A 15,732-nucleotide genomic window follows, 5' to 3' on the forward strand; every position below is an offset into this window, starting at 1 on the left:
GGACTGCCAGGACTGCTCCCACCACTGGTCTGAGAAGCGGTATACACACAACATCAGGCACAATCCATCTCTATCCTGTTGTTTCTTATGAAATAGTCAAACTTGCTTCAATCCAAGTTGAGAACAAGAATGCCCTAGCGGTGATTTAAGTCGGCAATGCATAAATATCCTGTGTGTCACTGATGCAGGTTAATAACGTCTTTAACCCATCTTGGTACTCCAGATCTCAACTCCAGAAAACATCCGGACCCATCAAATTATTTCCCACTGCCAGCCCTGAATTTGCATTCTTTTATTTCAAATATCTCAAATCCAAAAAGTGACGTGGTTAGCAGATCAATCGCTGGTTTGGCTAAGGAAATGGCATTTTCTCTAACTGGGAAGTATTATGCAATGGGGATCTTCTATAAACCCTCTTGGGAAAGTTTATATATCTGTTTGCTTATTCCTTTGTTTATCTGTCACCACTCTTGCTCACACATTTCTCATTGCAAAAAAGTGGTGAGCAAGTGGGTGCTTGCTGGCTCCACCCTCCCCAACATATTCCTGATGGTCTGGTCCCTACAGTCTCCATGCTTTGGGGTGAAATATCTGCAGCAGGGAGCCAGCCCTACTCCATTCAGAACCCTGTGCAAGTAGAGTTCTTCATTACACAGCGAGACTCCATGAGAAGAGCTGGCTCCCCACGGCTGACATTAATCTCGCCTTAATGTCTCCTCAGGAGAAGGAGCAATGTCTGAATAGGGCTGTTGGCACATGATTCTAGGTATATTCAGCCTTGCAAATCACTGGACAGCCAATGCATTATGAGACCCACATTGGGGTGTGGGTGTGGGTGCCTCACAACATGGGAGCTATGGGGTACAGAAACCCCCACGAGTTGTCTCTGCAAGGTGGAGTAGTAATGGAATTGGCTGAATTTAAACCATCTTTCTTTCCTTTAGCTCTCCCAAGCTTTATGTATGGGATAAATTAGAAACTACTACAGTGGAAAAAAGAGTAACAGTTCACCCCCACTGAATACCCAACTGTCAGACAGCGAGGCAAAGTTCTTGTGGGTCACTTTTTCAGTCTGCACTGCAATATTCCTCTCAGACTCTGCTGAGGTTACCTGCACTTTGCCAAAGGCAGAAGGAGTGGATTCCAAGAACTGAATTCTCATTGGAGAGATATATTATAAAGTATGTTTGCTTTAGGTCCATTAAAATTATCCTCTCCCTCACACCAGTTTTGGATTTTGTAGGTTTCGAAGATAAATGCTTTGGGTGGTGTTCAACTAAGATTTACCCTTTCTGTGCCCCTCTCTGGGAGAACAGCCAGATAGCGGGCCTATCTATTGCACTGCTACTGCATGGAATTTAGCCATGAGGAAGCAGCCTCTGTAGTCTGGACTGTAGCTCAATATTAGAGCATCTGCTTTGCATGCAGAAGGTCCCAAGCTTCTCCAGATAGGGCTGTCTGAAACCCTAGAAAACTGCCACCAATCAGTGTAGACAGTACTGCGCTTGATAGGACAGTGGTCTGACTTGGGATAAGGAAGCTTCCTGTGTTCCAGAGCACGACAGAATGAACACGGCCGAGTTAGACATGCTAATTTCAGTGGGTCTGCTCTGAATAAAAGTTAGTTGGATACCACCCTTCTGTTTTAAGCCCTTTCAATGAAATTGCAGATAAGAGTGAGATAGAATTGCAGGGGGAAAGGTCCTGGGAGCAAGTCTACTTTTCTACACAGAGATTCCACCTCTCAAATCTTGCAACGTAAAACACTGTTTTCTGTCCCACTCCGAGCACGTTTTGAGTGGCGTGGGTCACAAATGCTGCCCGTGCATGGAATTCCTCCAACTTTGTCATTCCTCAGGAACCCATCTTTGAAGGAGAACTTCAACATTTCTTCCGCGTCTTTACCACTTTACTGTAATATCTGACAGGAATCCCAGAAGGCCCAATGAGGTAAACATCGAATAAGTAGACTGTGCCTGCTTCAAGCCCGCTGATGGTTTCGGTCGTCACGGCTCGCCGGAGATTGAGATCGTAGAAGTATTTGCATAGCACTTTGTCACCTTTTTGCCTTGACTCTGGCCCTGAGCACCTGTCAGCGTTCCTGGTTTCCATCCACACCTGGTCCTCCTCAATCTGTTTCTTGTAGACACAGTACTTGCTCATCTGCTGTGTGCCCAGCCAGGCGATGGTGACCGAATTGCAAGTCCTCAGCTTGCTGAATGACTTGATTTTCAAACTCTCTGGCAAGACTGGGAAGAAAGGCCTGTGGAAGAGAGAGGACACCTGTACCTTCACAGATGCGTTTGAAGGTTCTGTGGAACCCAAGTGCACCAGGTAAAGGTCTCCCGGCCTTCCCTTCAGCATGAAGTGCCTCAGGCCGGCAAAGCTCTCTGACATGAGCACTTTCCCACCTCTGGCTATCTCAACCCGTATTTGGCCACTGCAAGACTGAAAAGCAAACTGAACCTGCTTTTGCACAGCCTGGTACTGCAGATCATGGAGAGCTTGCTTCCTCCCATCCAGGGTGAGTTGAATCACCTTCCCATCCTTTAGGATGGTGACTTTGGGCTCCGGTTCCTCGAGGGTTCGGGCAAAGGTTCCAGTGTAGGCAGCACTGGCGTTGGTGAGGAAGTTGACCACAAACACATCAAAGTAATACTGAGTGCTGGGTCTCAGGTTGGTGACTGTGTAGGTCTTCTTGGTGCCAACACATATCTGCCTCACCTCCCCATTGCCAGCTTTGCTAACAAGGCTCAGTTCGCCATTGGGCGTGATCAACACTTGCTGAGGGTCCAGGACATACGGAGACAGTGAGAGCGCTAATGCTTGCTGCGACGTCACTCCAGAAGGTCTTAGGGCTGTTTCTGCTGCGCATAAGCTCTTGTAGTTATGCCCTTCATTTACCAGAAGACAATACTGGACATTTTCTTTGTGCTGCAGGGCTGTTGAACTCTGCTTCCAAGCCAGGGTTACCGTGGTGTGGCCAATGCCGATGACATCTATGCGTGGATCCGTTGGGAGTTCTGGATACAGGTGCTCAGAAGTTGTGTCTGTCGTTAGATACACTGTGATTTGGGTGTCTCTTTCAATGGACAGGAATTCCAGCACGTAGACAGCGGAATAGTAAGATGTCCCCATGTATGTCTCCACAGAATTGCCTCTGTAGCTGAAGAGAGTAGACACGGTCTTCATGGTCTTTGGAAACTTTAAGGCTTCCTGAACGTCCAAATCATCTGTCAATGACATATGGAAATGCAAAAATATTTTAAGTCACGCTTCTTTGGGGGATGGGCAGAAATGTTCAGCTAGGTTTGGAGAACATTTTTCAGACTGAAGGCCTTGTTCCCTTCTGGGTGTCAGGGACTGGGCAGAGGAGGAATGGTGGAGACCGCCTCCCCAGCTTGACCCTTCCAGATAGGAGGAAGAGGAAGGCAGTTTAGATTTACAACAGGGGTTTGAGGGAGGTCACATTTCAGAGGCAGATGAGGGGGAAAGTTGAGAAATAATGGGAGAAAAGGAGGAGGAGGGCGAAGAGGAGAAAAAAGAAACACCAAGGGGATGACAGCTGATGGACACAGTGTCTTTAGAAAGCATTCCATACTCCCCCTCCCAGAACCCGGCGAGCCTTGAAAGTAGGAGAGCAAAGAGCTCAAAGACAGAGGGCACATAGCAGTACCCATAGGAGAGACGATGAGAGTGACAAATGAGGAAGTGGGAGAGACGGGGGGTGGGGTGGAGATTCACTTGGGACAAATATACCAGTATTTTTTTCTGCTGTCAGGAAGGAAAAATAGAGCCAAGGGATGAATCAACCATTATGAATGGCTAGCTAACATTGATGACCCTCCTAATCCATGGCCTTGCATGCATCTCTTACCACGTGCTGCTTTCCCAAGGTAGTTTGCTGAAGTCTTATGGACCCGGATGCTCCACTCAATGGGGACATCGCATGGAGTCACTCTCACAGTGAACGGTGCAGAGGTCCTGCCTTTCTCTAAAACAAAATAGTACCTTGGAAAGAAGGGAGAAGAAGAGTCCTTGAGAGTCATTGTACACTGTAGGCTTCCACTAGAAGGGACATCCCTAGCAAGTTCAAGAAGATGCATACAGCATCAATGAGCTCTTCCCATTCACAAGTCTGGGAACTACAGCAGTGGATACTGAGGTGGGGCTGTGCCACTCACCTGACCACCAGGTAACATCTCAGCTCAAATCTGCAGACAACTTCATAAAACTCAAAGCAAAAAACTTCATAAAACTCACAGGTTCTTGCAAACTACTGCCACACATGCACAAGTCTTTTATTTTGTGACTGCTGAGACCCTCTGGGAGATTTGTAACATCATATGATCACGTAGTCGCATGCCTCACATCCGGACTTTGTGAAGGTAGAATTTGTTTTCAAATGCTTTGGATGAGTGATATCTATGTGATTAATAAGGTGTTGTTTTTAATGCGAGCCCCAGTTTTTAGCAAGGATACTTATAAAATGGATTTTGTAAGTTCATTTGGAACAAATATTTTAAAACTCAACCCGTTGCTTCAACTGAGGATAGATGCCATATTTTAAAACCACAACCAATTATCCCAATTTATTCTTTTCACTTTTACTGCCCCTCTGAGAGTTCTTCTATGTGCTCTTGCGGTCATGCTATACATTATGTAACCTGGTAGCATTTACATGGCCTTGCTCCTCTCCCATTCTCTGCAGTGCCTGTGTCTGAAGTGAAGCAGCTAGCTTTCATGTATGAATATGCATCAGATTTACAGGTGCTAATGTGATGAATTGGTGTCTCGGGGGAATAGCAGAGAACTACTGGTGACAGAGCAGAGAACCTCCTTGCAAAAATGGTGATAATAGAGAACTTCACATTCTGGTGCATAATACTGTTACTTGTAGAAGCAATATATAATAGAAATATCATGAAAAAACCATATATTTCTTCAAATGAGATCTCTGTCATCCCTGCATTGTAACCCACAATGGGAGGGTTCCAGTTGAGGATTGCAGCCAGTCGGCCAAACTTTCCTTCAGGATATTATAAGTTGTTAGGGGCTCATGCAAGCCAGTTTCTTCTCTCTGCTCGTTTTTCTTTCCCAATTCTCACTCAGTTTTCTGTGGCTCCTGTGAGATAACTGAGGAAGCTAACATTTGCAGGGTTTGTGTTTGGCATCACTGCATTCCTCAGAAATACGTCCCTCTAGACTTGGCTCCAATTAAGATTTGGCTCCCTTAGGTTCTGCATTCACAGGAATGATTCCCTCACCCCCAGTAGAAATAGAGCTAGCATTTTGTCAGATGTGTGTCTGCTTATCTATTCTTGAGGCAAGCATACGTAAAGAGCACAGATCACTTTCATTTCTGGAGATAAATAATGAAGAACTTTGTCCATCATCCCACCAACTGGAAGAGATGGAGTCTGCTGGTAAGGAATGTGGTGGTACCATATTTTTCCGTGTAAAAGACACCCCCATATATAAGAAGACCCCTATTTTTTTTACCCAAAATTAAGAAATTAAGTTGTTTAGGGTTTTTTGGGGGGTGGGGGAGGTCACTTCTGGCAATCGCTCACCCGCCTGCCTGCCACTGCCAATCGCTTGCCACAGCCACTGCCAATTGCACTCTTCACTGCAGCCACCAGCTGTCTGCCCACCTTGCCACAGCCGCCAGTCGCTTTCCCAATTGCCGCAGCCACAGCCAATCGCCAGCAGGCCTTGGTGCAGCCACAAATCACCCACCCAATCGCTGCTGCCAATCTCCTGCTTGCTGCTGCCATTAATCGCATGTCCCACCTCTGCATTCACTATCTGTGTATAAGACGACACCCAATTTTTGCCTTTTTTTTTTAAGCAAAAAGCGTCATCTTATACACAGAAAAAATACAGTACTTATTTCTGCAGGGTATGCACACAATGGAGCTATTTTGTTAGTTGTTTAAGCTTGCTCTTCTGACTGCTGTAGAGTGGCAGTGTATAATTTTGATCTTAGATGGGGTGTGTTGCTTGTTGCAGATTTCATATTTTACCCAGATGCAACAAAAGGATGTACTCTCTCTGGTATTTCAGGGTTGTGCATTAGATGACGCCCTGTGTGGTTAGCAGATTTTTGTAAACAAGTGCTCAACACCCCCCCCCCCAGTTAGTGGCTCTTTCCTTTTCTAATGAAAAGCAGAGCAATACGTTTGGCACCAGCTTGGCTGCAGGAGTCACTGGAAGGAGGCATCCAAGGCGCCATACAACCGTCTTAGGGAATCCACTCTGGATTTGTGCTGGGTTTACTCCTCATCCTTTTCTTCTCCTGAAGATGTCCTGCAAGCCAGAGGAGGTTTAGGGTGTGGTGTGGCTGCAAGAATTCGGATGAAATGAAAGGATATATAAGGCTCCCTTTACCTTTTGGGTATATCTTCCAAGAGGTGCACTGTGGTTTCCTTGCCATCTGCGAGGATGAATGTATGATAAAAGTTGAGGAGCTCACTCTTGAAGCTTTGCTGTATGCTGTGTGCTACCTCTGTTGAATGGCAGAAGTACATGGCCAAGAGGAGCACTGGGGGCAGGCAAGCCTGGGACCCAGACATTGTGAGCGCTGCAACAAGCAGGGGACACATTAACAAGGCTGGAGAAGATTTCTTAAATTCTATACCATGCTATTGAGAAACGACAGATCACAGATGACAAATAGCTCAGCCAGACCCTATTTGAGTTGAGTTTCATATCTAAACATACAGCAGGACATCTACTGTGTGATGCCTCCTCAGGCTGTTCAAACATACCTATTTATTAAAGCTTTCCATAGCCTGTGATCCCAATTGAATGGTTTCTAACTAATGCCGTTTTGACATGTTGTTTTTAGTGTGTGTGTGTGTGTGTGTGTGTGTGTGTGCATATGCATGCCAGACCCTCCAAGTGTCCCTATTTTCCAGGGACAGTCCCTGATTTAGAGAAGCCGTCCCAGTTTCTGATTTGATCCCGGAATTTCCCGCTTTTCCTTAGGACGTCCCTATTTTCATTGGAGAAATGTTGGAGGGTATGGCACACACGCACATATACAGCACACATATGATAGAAAGACTGGTTTATAGGAAATTGCCTTATTGTACATCACCTTGGTATTATTTGAATGTGGGGCAATATGTCAATCATTTGAAAGAAGGAAAACAATATTCATACCCTAGTGATGATGATCTATATATACCGCCCTATACCTGCAGGTCTCAGGGTGGTTATAATAAAAGATCACAATACAAAAACACAAAATACATGATAAAAATACAAGCAAAAACAGCCCAGCAATCCCCTGTCCCCAACACATTTTAAAAGGGCATTGGATGTCAATCTGCCAAAGGCCTGGTTAAAGAGGAATGTTTTTGCCTGGCACTTAAAGGTGTATGATGAACCAACTGAACCTCCCTGGGGAGAGCATTCCACAAACAGGGAGCCACTGCAGAGAAGGCCCGTTCTTGTGTTGTCACCCTCTCATGGAAGAGGCACATGAAGAAAGGCCTCAGAAGATGATTGCAGGGTTTGGGTAAGTTTATATGGAGGGAGGCGGTTCTTGAGGTATTTTGGTCCTGAGCCATTATTGGTTCTTAGGGGTGCTAAATATTTTCCAGCCTGTGAGCCCCATTCCCTTGCAGACTGGGTGCCCTGGGTTTTACATCATTGTCTTTGAATGGAACTTGGTTTGGGAATGTTTTGAACTAATTGTCTGGATGTGTCCCAAGGTAGATAGAAGATCACTGGTTATAAGGTTAAATTATGGTTGTATGTGTTGCTGTCAGGGAACCAGGCAGAGGGCCTTCTCGGTAGTGGCGCCCGCCCTGTGGAACGCCCTCAAATCAGATGTCAAAGAGATAAACAACTACCTGACATTTAGAAGACATCTGAAGGCAGCCCTGTTTAGGGAAGTTTTTAATGTGTGACATTTTAATGTATTTTTAATCTTTGTTGGAAGCTGCCCAGAGTGGGCGGGGTACAAATAAATTATTATTATTATTACCTAGCACGAGTGACGTCACAGGCACTGTTCAATAGGCACTCCTGCAGACACATCCCAGGCAACACTTCCAACCACAACCGGTCCCACTTGCCATGGAAAAGAGCTGCATTTTCTATGGCAGAGTGCTGGGAATTTGTGATGTCTGGATGTTATATAACGAAGAAGCAAATGGCAGCACGTTTGTCACAACATAAACTGGTCATCTGGAAAGACCATTGCTTTAATTGATTAAGAGAGAGAGAAAATAGAGCAGCGTATGGGTCAGAGTGGGGAAAACTGCCAACTTCTGACAAGCATTGTAGCTGCAGAGCAAAGTGTCGGTAGGTAGGGGGTGCTCTTAGAACAGTATCAATTTTGGGAGAAAGCCTCCTTAAACTGAACTGTAACACACAGTCAATAAATTAGCAAATTTGATTCACTAACCGTGGTAGGAGAGAGAATAAGCCATAAATACAGAAGAACAAAGAAATGACGTTTATTATTTAGCAGGTTTTTTTTTTTAAAGATCAGTAGATCAACTCCACTAACTGTTAGAATTCTGGTTAATATTTATGTCTTGAGTCTGTAGTAGCATCACTGCACTACATCTGAATTTGTAAGTCTGATCCTTGTCAGTGCTGTATCGTAAGAAGAGGCAATTTTCATCAGCCACAAAATGTGGCATCACATTCTGTCCTACACCTCAAAAGCGATAGCATTTATGTTGCCTTCAGGATTTAGGATGCCTTCATAAAATGTGAAGCAGGGAAGTAAATGGTTCATAAAAAACCCCCTGTCCAAATATGAATGAATGATGCTTCCCAAATTCTTTTGCATCTCAGTCACCTCAATAAGAATAACAGTATATTAACATTCTCACTATGTACTGATATATTCCTTTGGCAGTTTGTTTGCTCAAACCATATCTTATAAAGTCAACATAAAGACTCAAACTTCTAAATCGACATGAACTTTAGGTTTTCCATACTTTAAAGGTAAACAGCAGTCACAGATTGCATTGATCCCCAAGCCTTCTTGCCTGGTAAAGACAGATATTGTAGGCTGACCCAAAATAGAATACCATCCCCATAAACCTACAAACCTATAAACAGATTCTTGGCAGTGAAAACAAATAAATAAATGCAAAATAAATCGAGAGGGAGGAACCCAACCATTTTACTGCACTTACCTTTAGACAGATGCTATCCTGGCAACTTTCTCTCTGTGCAGAAATCCAGATGAAACACTCTGACCCAGACTTTTTGGGATCTTCGCTGGCAGATGAAAAACACAACTGGGAAACCTGTTTTTATAGGACCGAACTGACTTTTCCATATGTTTCAAGCAGGAGGATTAAAAAAAATAAAAGCTTTTAGTTTTATAGGCGAAGAGAGAAAAGTTCTTTTGTTTTTCTTTAAGCCTCTGCAAAACCAAACAGTCCCCTTATACCTCTTGTTCAAATATATTACAACTTTGTATTTTGAGAGCAAATTTCTTCTTCTTCTTCCTTGTGGAAAGTGGCAGGCAGGCAGCTCAGCTAGAAAGGAGCGCCATGCCCCACGGGTGGCTGCTTAGAGAGTGGGTCTTTGACAGAAATGCAAAAGCGTGTCTGTGTGGGAGGTGTGTGTGCTCATTTAACCCTTTTGTAGTACTAGGTAGCCTACAGCCTGGTTATGTCCCCGCGTAATTTCAATTGGATGGGCAGGGACCTTTCCTACTTCTAAAGTGTTCTGCTATCAGAATTGCATCAGAGTCATTTGGAACTGGAGAACTCACTGTTCTTTGACATTAAATATCAACAAATGTGAATAAATGGGTGGATTAAAAACAACAACACACACACACACCTGTTGTATACATCTAAGCCCAAGCCTAAGGTTTGTAGAATGGGCACATAGGATGGAGAATCAGCTGGAAATTAAGAAGACCCTGGTGAGACAAAACTATCATACTGGGGGGGGGGGAAGGTTTCAACCCCCATGATTCAGAGCAATGACACTCCTAAAAGTATATTGTGATTGTGGGTTTATCAGACCTGTAGGAATTATATTTACATAATTAAAAGTTAAAATAATTTGCAGCTGGATTCTAAGCATGTAAGACCCATTTGTTCAATGGGATTTACTTCCAAATAAGTACACATGTTGTTATTAATTAATTAAATTTCAGCTGAAGATCATAGGGCAATTGACAACATAAAATTCCAAAATGAGAACACAAGATACATAATAAAACAAACACAAACCAACCAACCAACCCCCCCACCCCCATCAACACATTTAAAAGGCCAACATTTTTGTTGGTGCCTAAAAATATGTAATGAGTGTTTCAGGTGAGCTTCCCTGGGGAGAGCATTCCACAAATGGGAAGCCACTTCAGAAAATGACCATTCTCATGTGACCACCCTCCAGATCTCTTGTGGAGAGGGCACACAAAGAAGGACCTCAGATGATGCTTGCAAAGTCTGGGAGCAGTTCCTGAGGGGAGAGGTGGTACCTTGAGGTATTGTGGTCTTTAGCCATATAAGGATTAATGGGTAAAAACCAGCACTTTGAAATGGGGCCAGAAACAAATTTGCAGCCAGTACAGTTGGGCCAGGATTAAGATTATATGCTCAAACTGTCTTGCCTTGGTGAGCAACCTGGCCACCGAATTATGCGCCAACTGACGTTTCCAAACCATCTTCAGAGGCAGCCCCAAGTATAATGTGTTGCAGTAAACTAAGCTGGATATTACCAGAACATAGTCAACAGACATTAGGCTGTCCCTGTCCAGATAGGGGCATAGCTGGGCCACCAGCTGAAGCTGATGAAAGGCACTCCACACCACAGAGGCCACCTGAGCCTCAAGTGACAGCAAAGGATCCTGGAGGACCCACAAGCTATGTACCTGCTCCTTCAGAGGGAGTGTAATCCCATCAAGAGCAGGTAACCTCCCATCCATCTGTTCTAGAGAACCAGCCACTAACAGTGCCCAAGCCTTATCTGGATTGAGCTTCAGCTTGTGGGTATCTTTGCCTTGCGTCCTTTAGTGTATCTTCCATGTTGCCTTCTTCCTCTGCACCGATATGTTGTGGACCTTGTTTTTAGGTTGCTCGCTGCAGAAATTAATGCACTCCCCCCCCCCCCGAATGAATCTTGTCTAGTTACATCTCAATTATCAGTTGTGACCCTATTCCTATATGTAGAATTTGTGGCAGTCAGGTCGAGACAGCTTGGGAGGGGTTCCAAAAGCTGGTTGACCTTCTGGCTGACCCACGAAAAACAACACCTCAATGGATGCCCTGCCCCTTCAATATGGCATTGATGATCTGCATTAAACCAGGATTAAACACCCCATATTGATGCTCCTATTTAGTTAAGTGTATTTTGGCCTCCCAACATACTGCAGCTGGAAACCAAGGTTAAAATAAGTGGTGATGCTGCTGGGGACATAGACGCTAGGCACATGTAATGGCAATCAGATTTCATTTGGATCCAGCTGTGCTGCTTTATAAAAACAGACAGCCTCATCCCAAAGCACTTCATGATCTGTATGATTTGATCCGGCTCCGTCTGTTTCCCTCGGTATTTTAGAACCCTGGAACATTAGAGCCCCAAAGTAGGAGATGCTCTCCATTTCAGAAGGTCCTCCAGTCCACGGAGGACAACATTGACACTGACAGAGGGGTTGGAGGTTAATGTACTCCCCCCCCCCATTATATGTGTGCTGTATGTGTTATAATGCCCGAAGGGATACTGGATATCTTTGAATGGCACAATCTTCTGTCTTTTTGGTACAACTATTCCTGTGTTAAAAAAAACAACCCCTCCCTTTACAAATAATTCATTTTAAAGTGAATACTAGTATTGTGCTTAAACACATCCTAACACACATAAGTACCTCATACAGCACATGAGAAATATTAATAGCATATAAGCAAATCAGTAAGTTACTCACACAAACGTATAATTTTTTTATTAATAATAAATAATATAACCAACTTCATTTTATCTACGTAAGTTTCTCCTTACTCACAGTCAATATTCAAGTGCCAAGTGTGCTTCAAAAACCTATTAAATTTAATAGAACTGGGAGGAACATTTACCTATAAACATCCAGAAGTATAAATTATTTCCGTAAATACATTAAATATTAAATGTGCCTTCGCAAGCTACATGCGACAGAGGAATTTGCTAGTTTTGGGGATGCTACAAGATTATTTGTTCAGTTAGTGATAGCAACTGATTGCAAAAACAGGTTCCTTGGAGGAACTACGGTGGATGCAGATCTGAGCAACATCCAGCACTAAAAATGCTGGCAAATATGCAAACTGTAACTTGATCTTATTTCTCCAGCCCCATATTTCTGCTGCACGACACATTTGATATTGTTCTGTCCCAAAAATTTGGGAAAGAAAGGGTTACTATAAGAACATAAGAACACTTTAAGAAGTGCAGCCCTGAACTGATGGAAGATTGCATCTATATGATGTATCACATTTAATGAGGAAATTCCTTGCTTTTATGACAGAACCGCTTCTTAACTAGTGTTGAGATGATGCAGCAAGGGGGATTGGATTGGGGTGGGTAAACCTTAGCCAAGTTTGTTCTGAACTAGAATATGAAGCGTAGTTCCTCTGTGAATCAGGAATCTTGAAATGCATTGATAGCCATTTATGTTTTACTTCCCTCTTGCCATGTGTCTGTGTGTATGCACACATATACCCTAGCCAAGCTTTGAGCTGCTTAGAGTATACATTAACTTGTGTCTTGTACCTTAACTTGTACATTAGCTTGTGCCTATAAGCATTGCTCAGTATCAGCAGAAAGCTGCAACCCCTTTTTTTGCTTTCTGGAGTGTAGCTGTGTTTATATCCACGTAACTCTCATTGTATTCGAGTAGAACTTTACTTCTGGCTAACGTTAATTCTTAGGGCTGCTGCCTTTGTCTCACCCCTGCGAGATCATGCGTTCCCCAACCTCCTCCTGAAAATTGCAAAAGATCGCACAGCACTGTGCGTTACCCAGTAATCTGTGCATCGTCTTAACAGGGTGATCCTAATTTTTGCTTCTGAGCTACAGTGTTGCTGTCGTACATGCAAATGGATTAAACTAACACAAACAGAACTAATCCTTCGCCCCACCCTTCAATAAATGCATGCACTTAAAGATCAACGCTAATGCATTCGATATACCACTTGAACAACAATGTTAAGTCCTTTTAATTACTACCCAAAAGCAGGGGATTTAAAAAACCAAATGTATAAATTGAATATAGGCTTGCCAAGTGCTGCTTTGCAGATGATGTATGCTTTTTTTCTGTTTTGCAGCTGTGCGATTTGTGTGCGCATTGTATTGTAATGTGTAATGGCCATTGGCTACAAACAATTGATGGGGGGCAGGGAGATGATGCCTGGCAGCTAGAGGATGATAAAGTGACTTTTGCATGTTCTAGGGCCTTTGAAAAGGGCAGTTAGTATCGCTCCCCCATGGGAGAAATGTGTGTGATCCTGATATAGCTTACACAGCTTACCATGAGGCAATATCCATGAGCTTGTCTCTATTTACCGTATTTTTCCCTCTATAAGACACACTTTTCCGCTCCTAAAAAGTAAGGGGAAATGTGTGTGCATCTTATGGAGCGAATGCAGGCGGGAGGCTCTGTGCAGCACTCCCTCTAGCTGTTCTAGCTTTGCCGTGCGAAGCCTCTGCAGGGGAGAGGAGAGCCTTCATCCTGCTCCCCTGTGGAGGCTTCGTGGGCTACCCCAGAAGCCAGAACTGCTAGAGGGAGTGCTGCGCAGTGCTCCCTCTAGCTGTTCTAGCTTCACGCGAAGCCTTCGCAGGGCAGCAGGGAGCCTTCATCCCGCTGCCCCGCGGAGGCTTCGTGCGGCTATCCCTGGCTTTTGCAGGAGGTGGGGGAAGGGACAGAGCGTGCGGCTCTGTCCCTTCCCCCACCTCCCAGAAAAGCCCCCAAGAGCCGCAATCCCTTTAAAGAGCGTGCGGCTCTTGTGGGAGGAAAGCTAGTAGGCTTGCTTTTGCTGAAGCCAGGAGGGCAAGAGGGATCAGTGCGCACCGATCCCGCTTGCTGTCCTGGCTTCAAGGATAGCCTCACAAAGCCTCCTGAGTGAAGATGGATCCCTCTTAGCTCAGGATGCTTTGCGTTGCTTTCTTCTTTCTTGTTTTCCTCCCCTAAAAACTAGGTGTGTCTTATCATTCAGTGCGTCTAATAGAGCGAAAAATACGGTACATCATGTCAATTTTTTAAATAAAAAAATAAATGCTACTATTAATGACGACTTCTTCTTCTTCTTCTTCTTCTTCTTCTTCTTCTTCTTCTTCTTCTTCTTCTTCTTCCCTGCCTATCTGACTGTATTGCCCCAGCCACTCTGGGCAGCTTCCAGCATGTACAAAAACATAATAAAACATTAAACATTTAAAGCTAACCTGGTGGTCTGCAGACAAGGCTCTTTCTGAGCTGGGCAAGCAGAGCTGCAGCCATTGCCAGGTGGCCAGGCAGGAGGAGACAAAGCAAGACCAGCAATGGGCAAGTAGCCCAGTTGAGTTGACAAGCAGGGGTAAAGGTAAAGGACCCCTGGACGGCTAAGTCCAGTCAAAGGAGACTGTGGAGTGTTGTGCTCATCTTGTTTTCATGCTGAGGGAGCTGGCGTTTGTCTGCAGACAGCTTTCCAGGTCATATGGCCAGCATGATTAAAGTGCTTCTGGCACAACAGAACACTGTGACGAGTGCCAGAGCACATGGAAATGCTGTTTACCTTCCCGTCGCAGCGGTACCTATTTATCTACTTGTACTGGTATGCGTGTGAACTGCTAGGTTGACAGAAACTGGGACAGAGCAATGGGAGCTCACCCCGTCACGGGGATTCGAACTGCCGACCTTCCGATCAGTAAGCCCCAGAGGCTCAGTGATTTAGACCGTAGCACCACCTGCTCCCATGACAAGTAAGGAGTGGCAATCTAATACACCACAACATTCACACTAAGGGCCAGTTGCTCTCAGTTTGAGGAGCCAAGCCAAAGCCAGAGGCTCTCTCTTTGGCCAAGTAGTTTCCCATTGGCCCTGTGTGTCACCTGACACATACCAGTAGCTGCAGTACCTCTGTCTGGCCAGATGCACTGGGGGCTCCAAAGTATAGCAGACACTAGGCCAGACTAGCCTTCTTTCTATGACATTCTGGCAGTGCAGAGAGTTATGCATTTTAATTTGTTTTGCAGCCTTTGACAAAGGGCAGAAGTTTTCCCCTCCCTTCCATGTTCAGAAGTTGACTGCACCTTATTTCAATACCAGCAACAGGACCTGAGGACAGGAGGGGCCTTTAAGGGGCGCATGACACACAGCCAGCCTCTCTGCTGCTTGTTAGAGTCCCCCACCCGTTTGAGATTTATTTTATTTGTATTTCTTTAACAAAGCATATAGACTGCTCGATGGTAATACAGCTTCTATGCGGTTAACAGTATACAGTGGTACCTCGGGTTACATACACTTCAGGTTACATACGCTTCAGGTTGCAGACTCCGTTAACCCAGAAATAGTGCTTCAGGTTAAGAACTTTGCTTCAGGATGAGAACAGAAATCGTGCTCCGGCGGCGCGGCGGCAGCAGGAGGCCCCATTAGCTAAAGTGGTGCTTCAGGTTAAGAACAGGTTCAGGTTAAGAACAGACCTCCGGAACAAATGAAGTACGTAATCAGAGGTACCACTGTATAAAGAAATATCTAGAACATTAAAGTTATCCATAAGAGACTGAGAAACAGCTGTT

General features: G+C 44.6%; 1 protein-coding gene across 1 annotated transcript; it reads right to left on the bottom strand.

The window, feature by feature from the left end:
- Positions 1–473: 473 nt before the first annotated feature.
- On the bottom strand, positions 474–9,523 carry LOC308586088 (protein NDNF-like). Its single transcript, XM_081192353.1, has 4 exons — positions 9,165–9,523; positions 6,391–6,583; positions 3,878–4,011; positions 474–3,233 (listed from the first exon to the last, which is right to left on the bottom strand). Exons 2-4 carry the CDS (start codon positions 6,573–6,575, stop codon positions 1,882–1,884), a joined length of 1,671 nt encoding a protein of 556 aa, XP_081048479.1. The 5' UTR covers positions 6,576–6,583; positions 9,165–9,523; the 3' UTR covers positions 474–1,881.
- Positions 9,524–15,732: the final 6,209 nt, after the last annotated feature.

Source organism: Podarcis bocagei (genome assembly GCF_964188305.1).
Source record: "Podarcis bocagei genome assembly, chromosome: 4".
In the NCBI taxonomy this organism is placed as follows: Eukaryota; Metazoa; Chordata; class Lepidosauria; order Squamata; family Lacertidae; genus Podarcis; species Podarcis bocagei.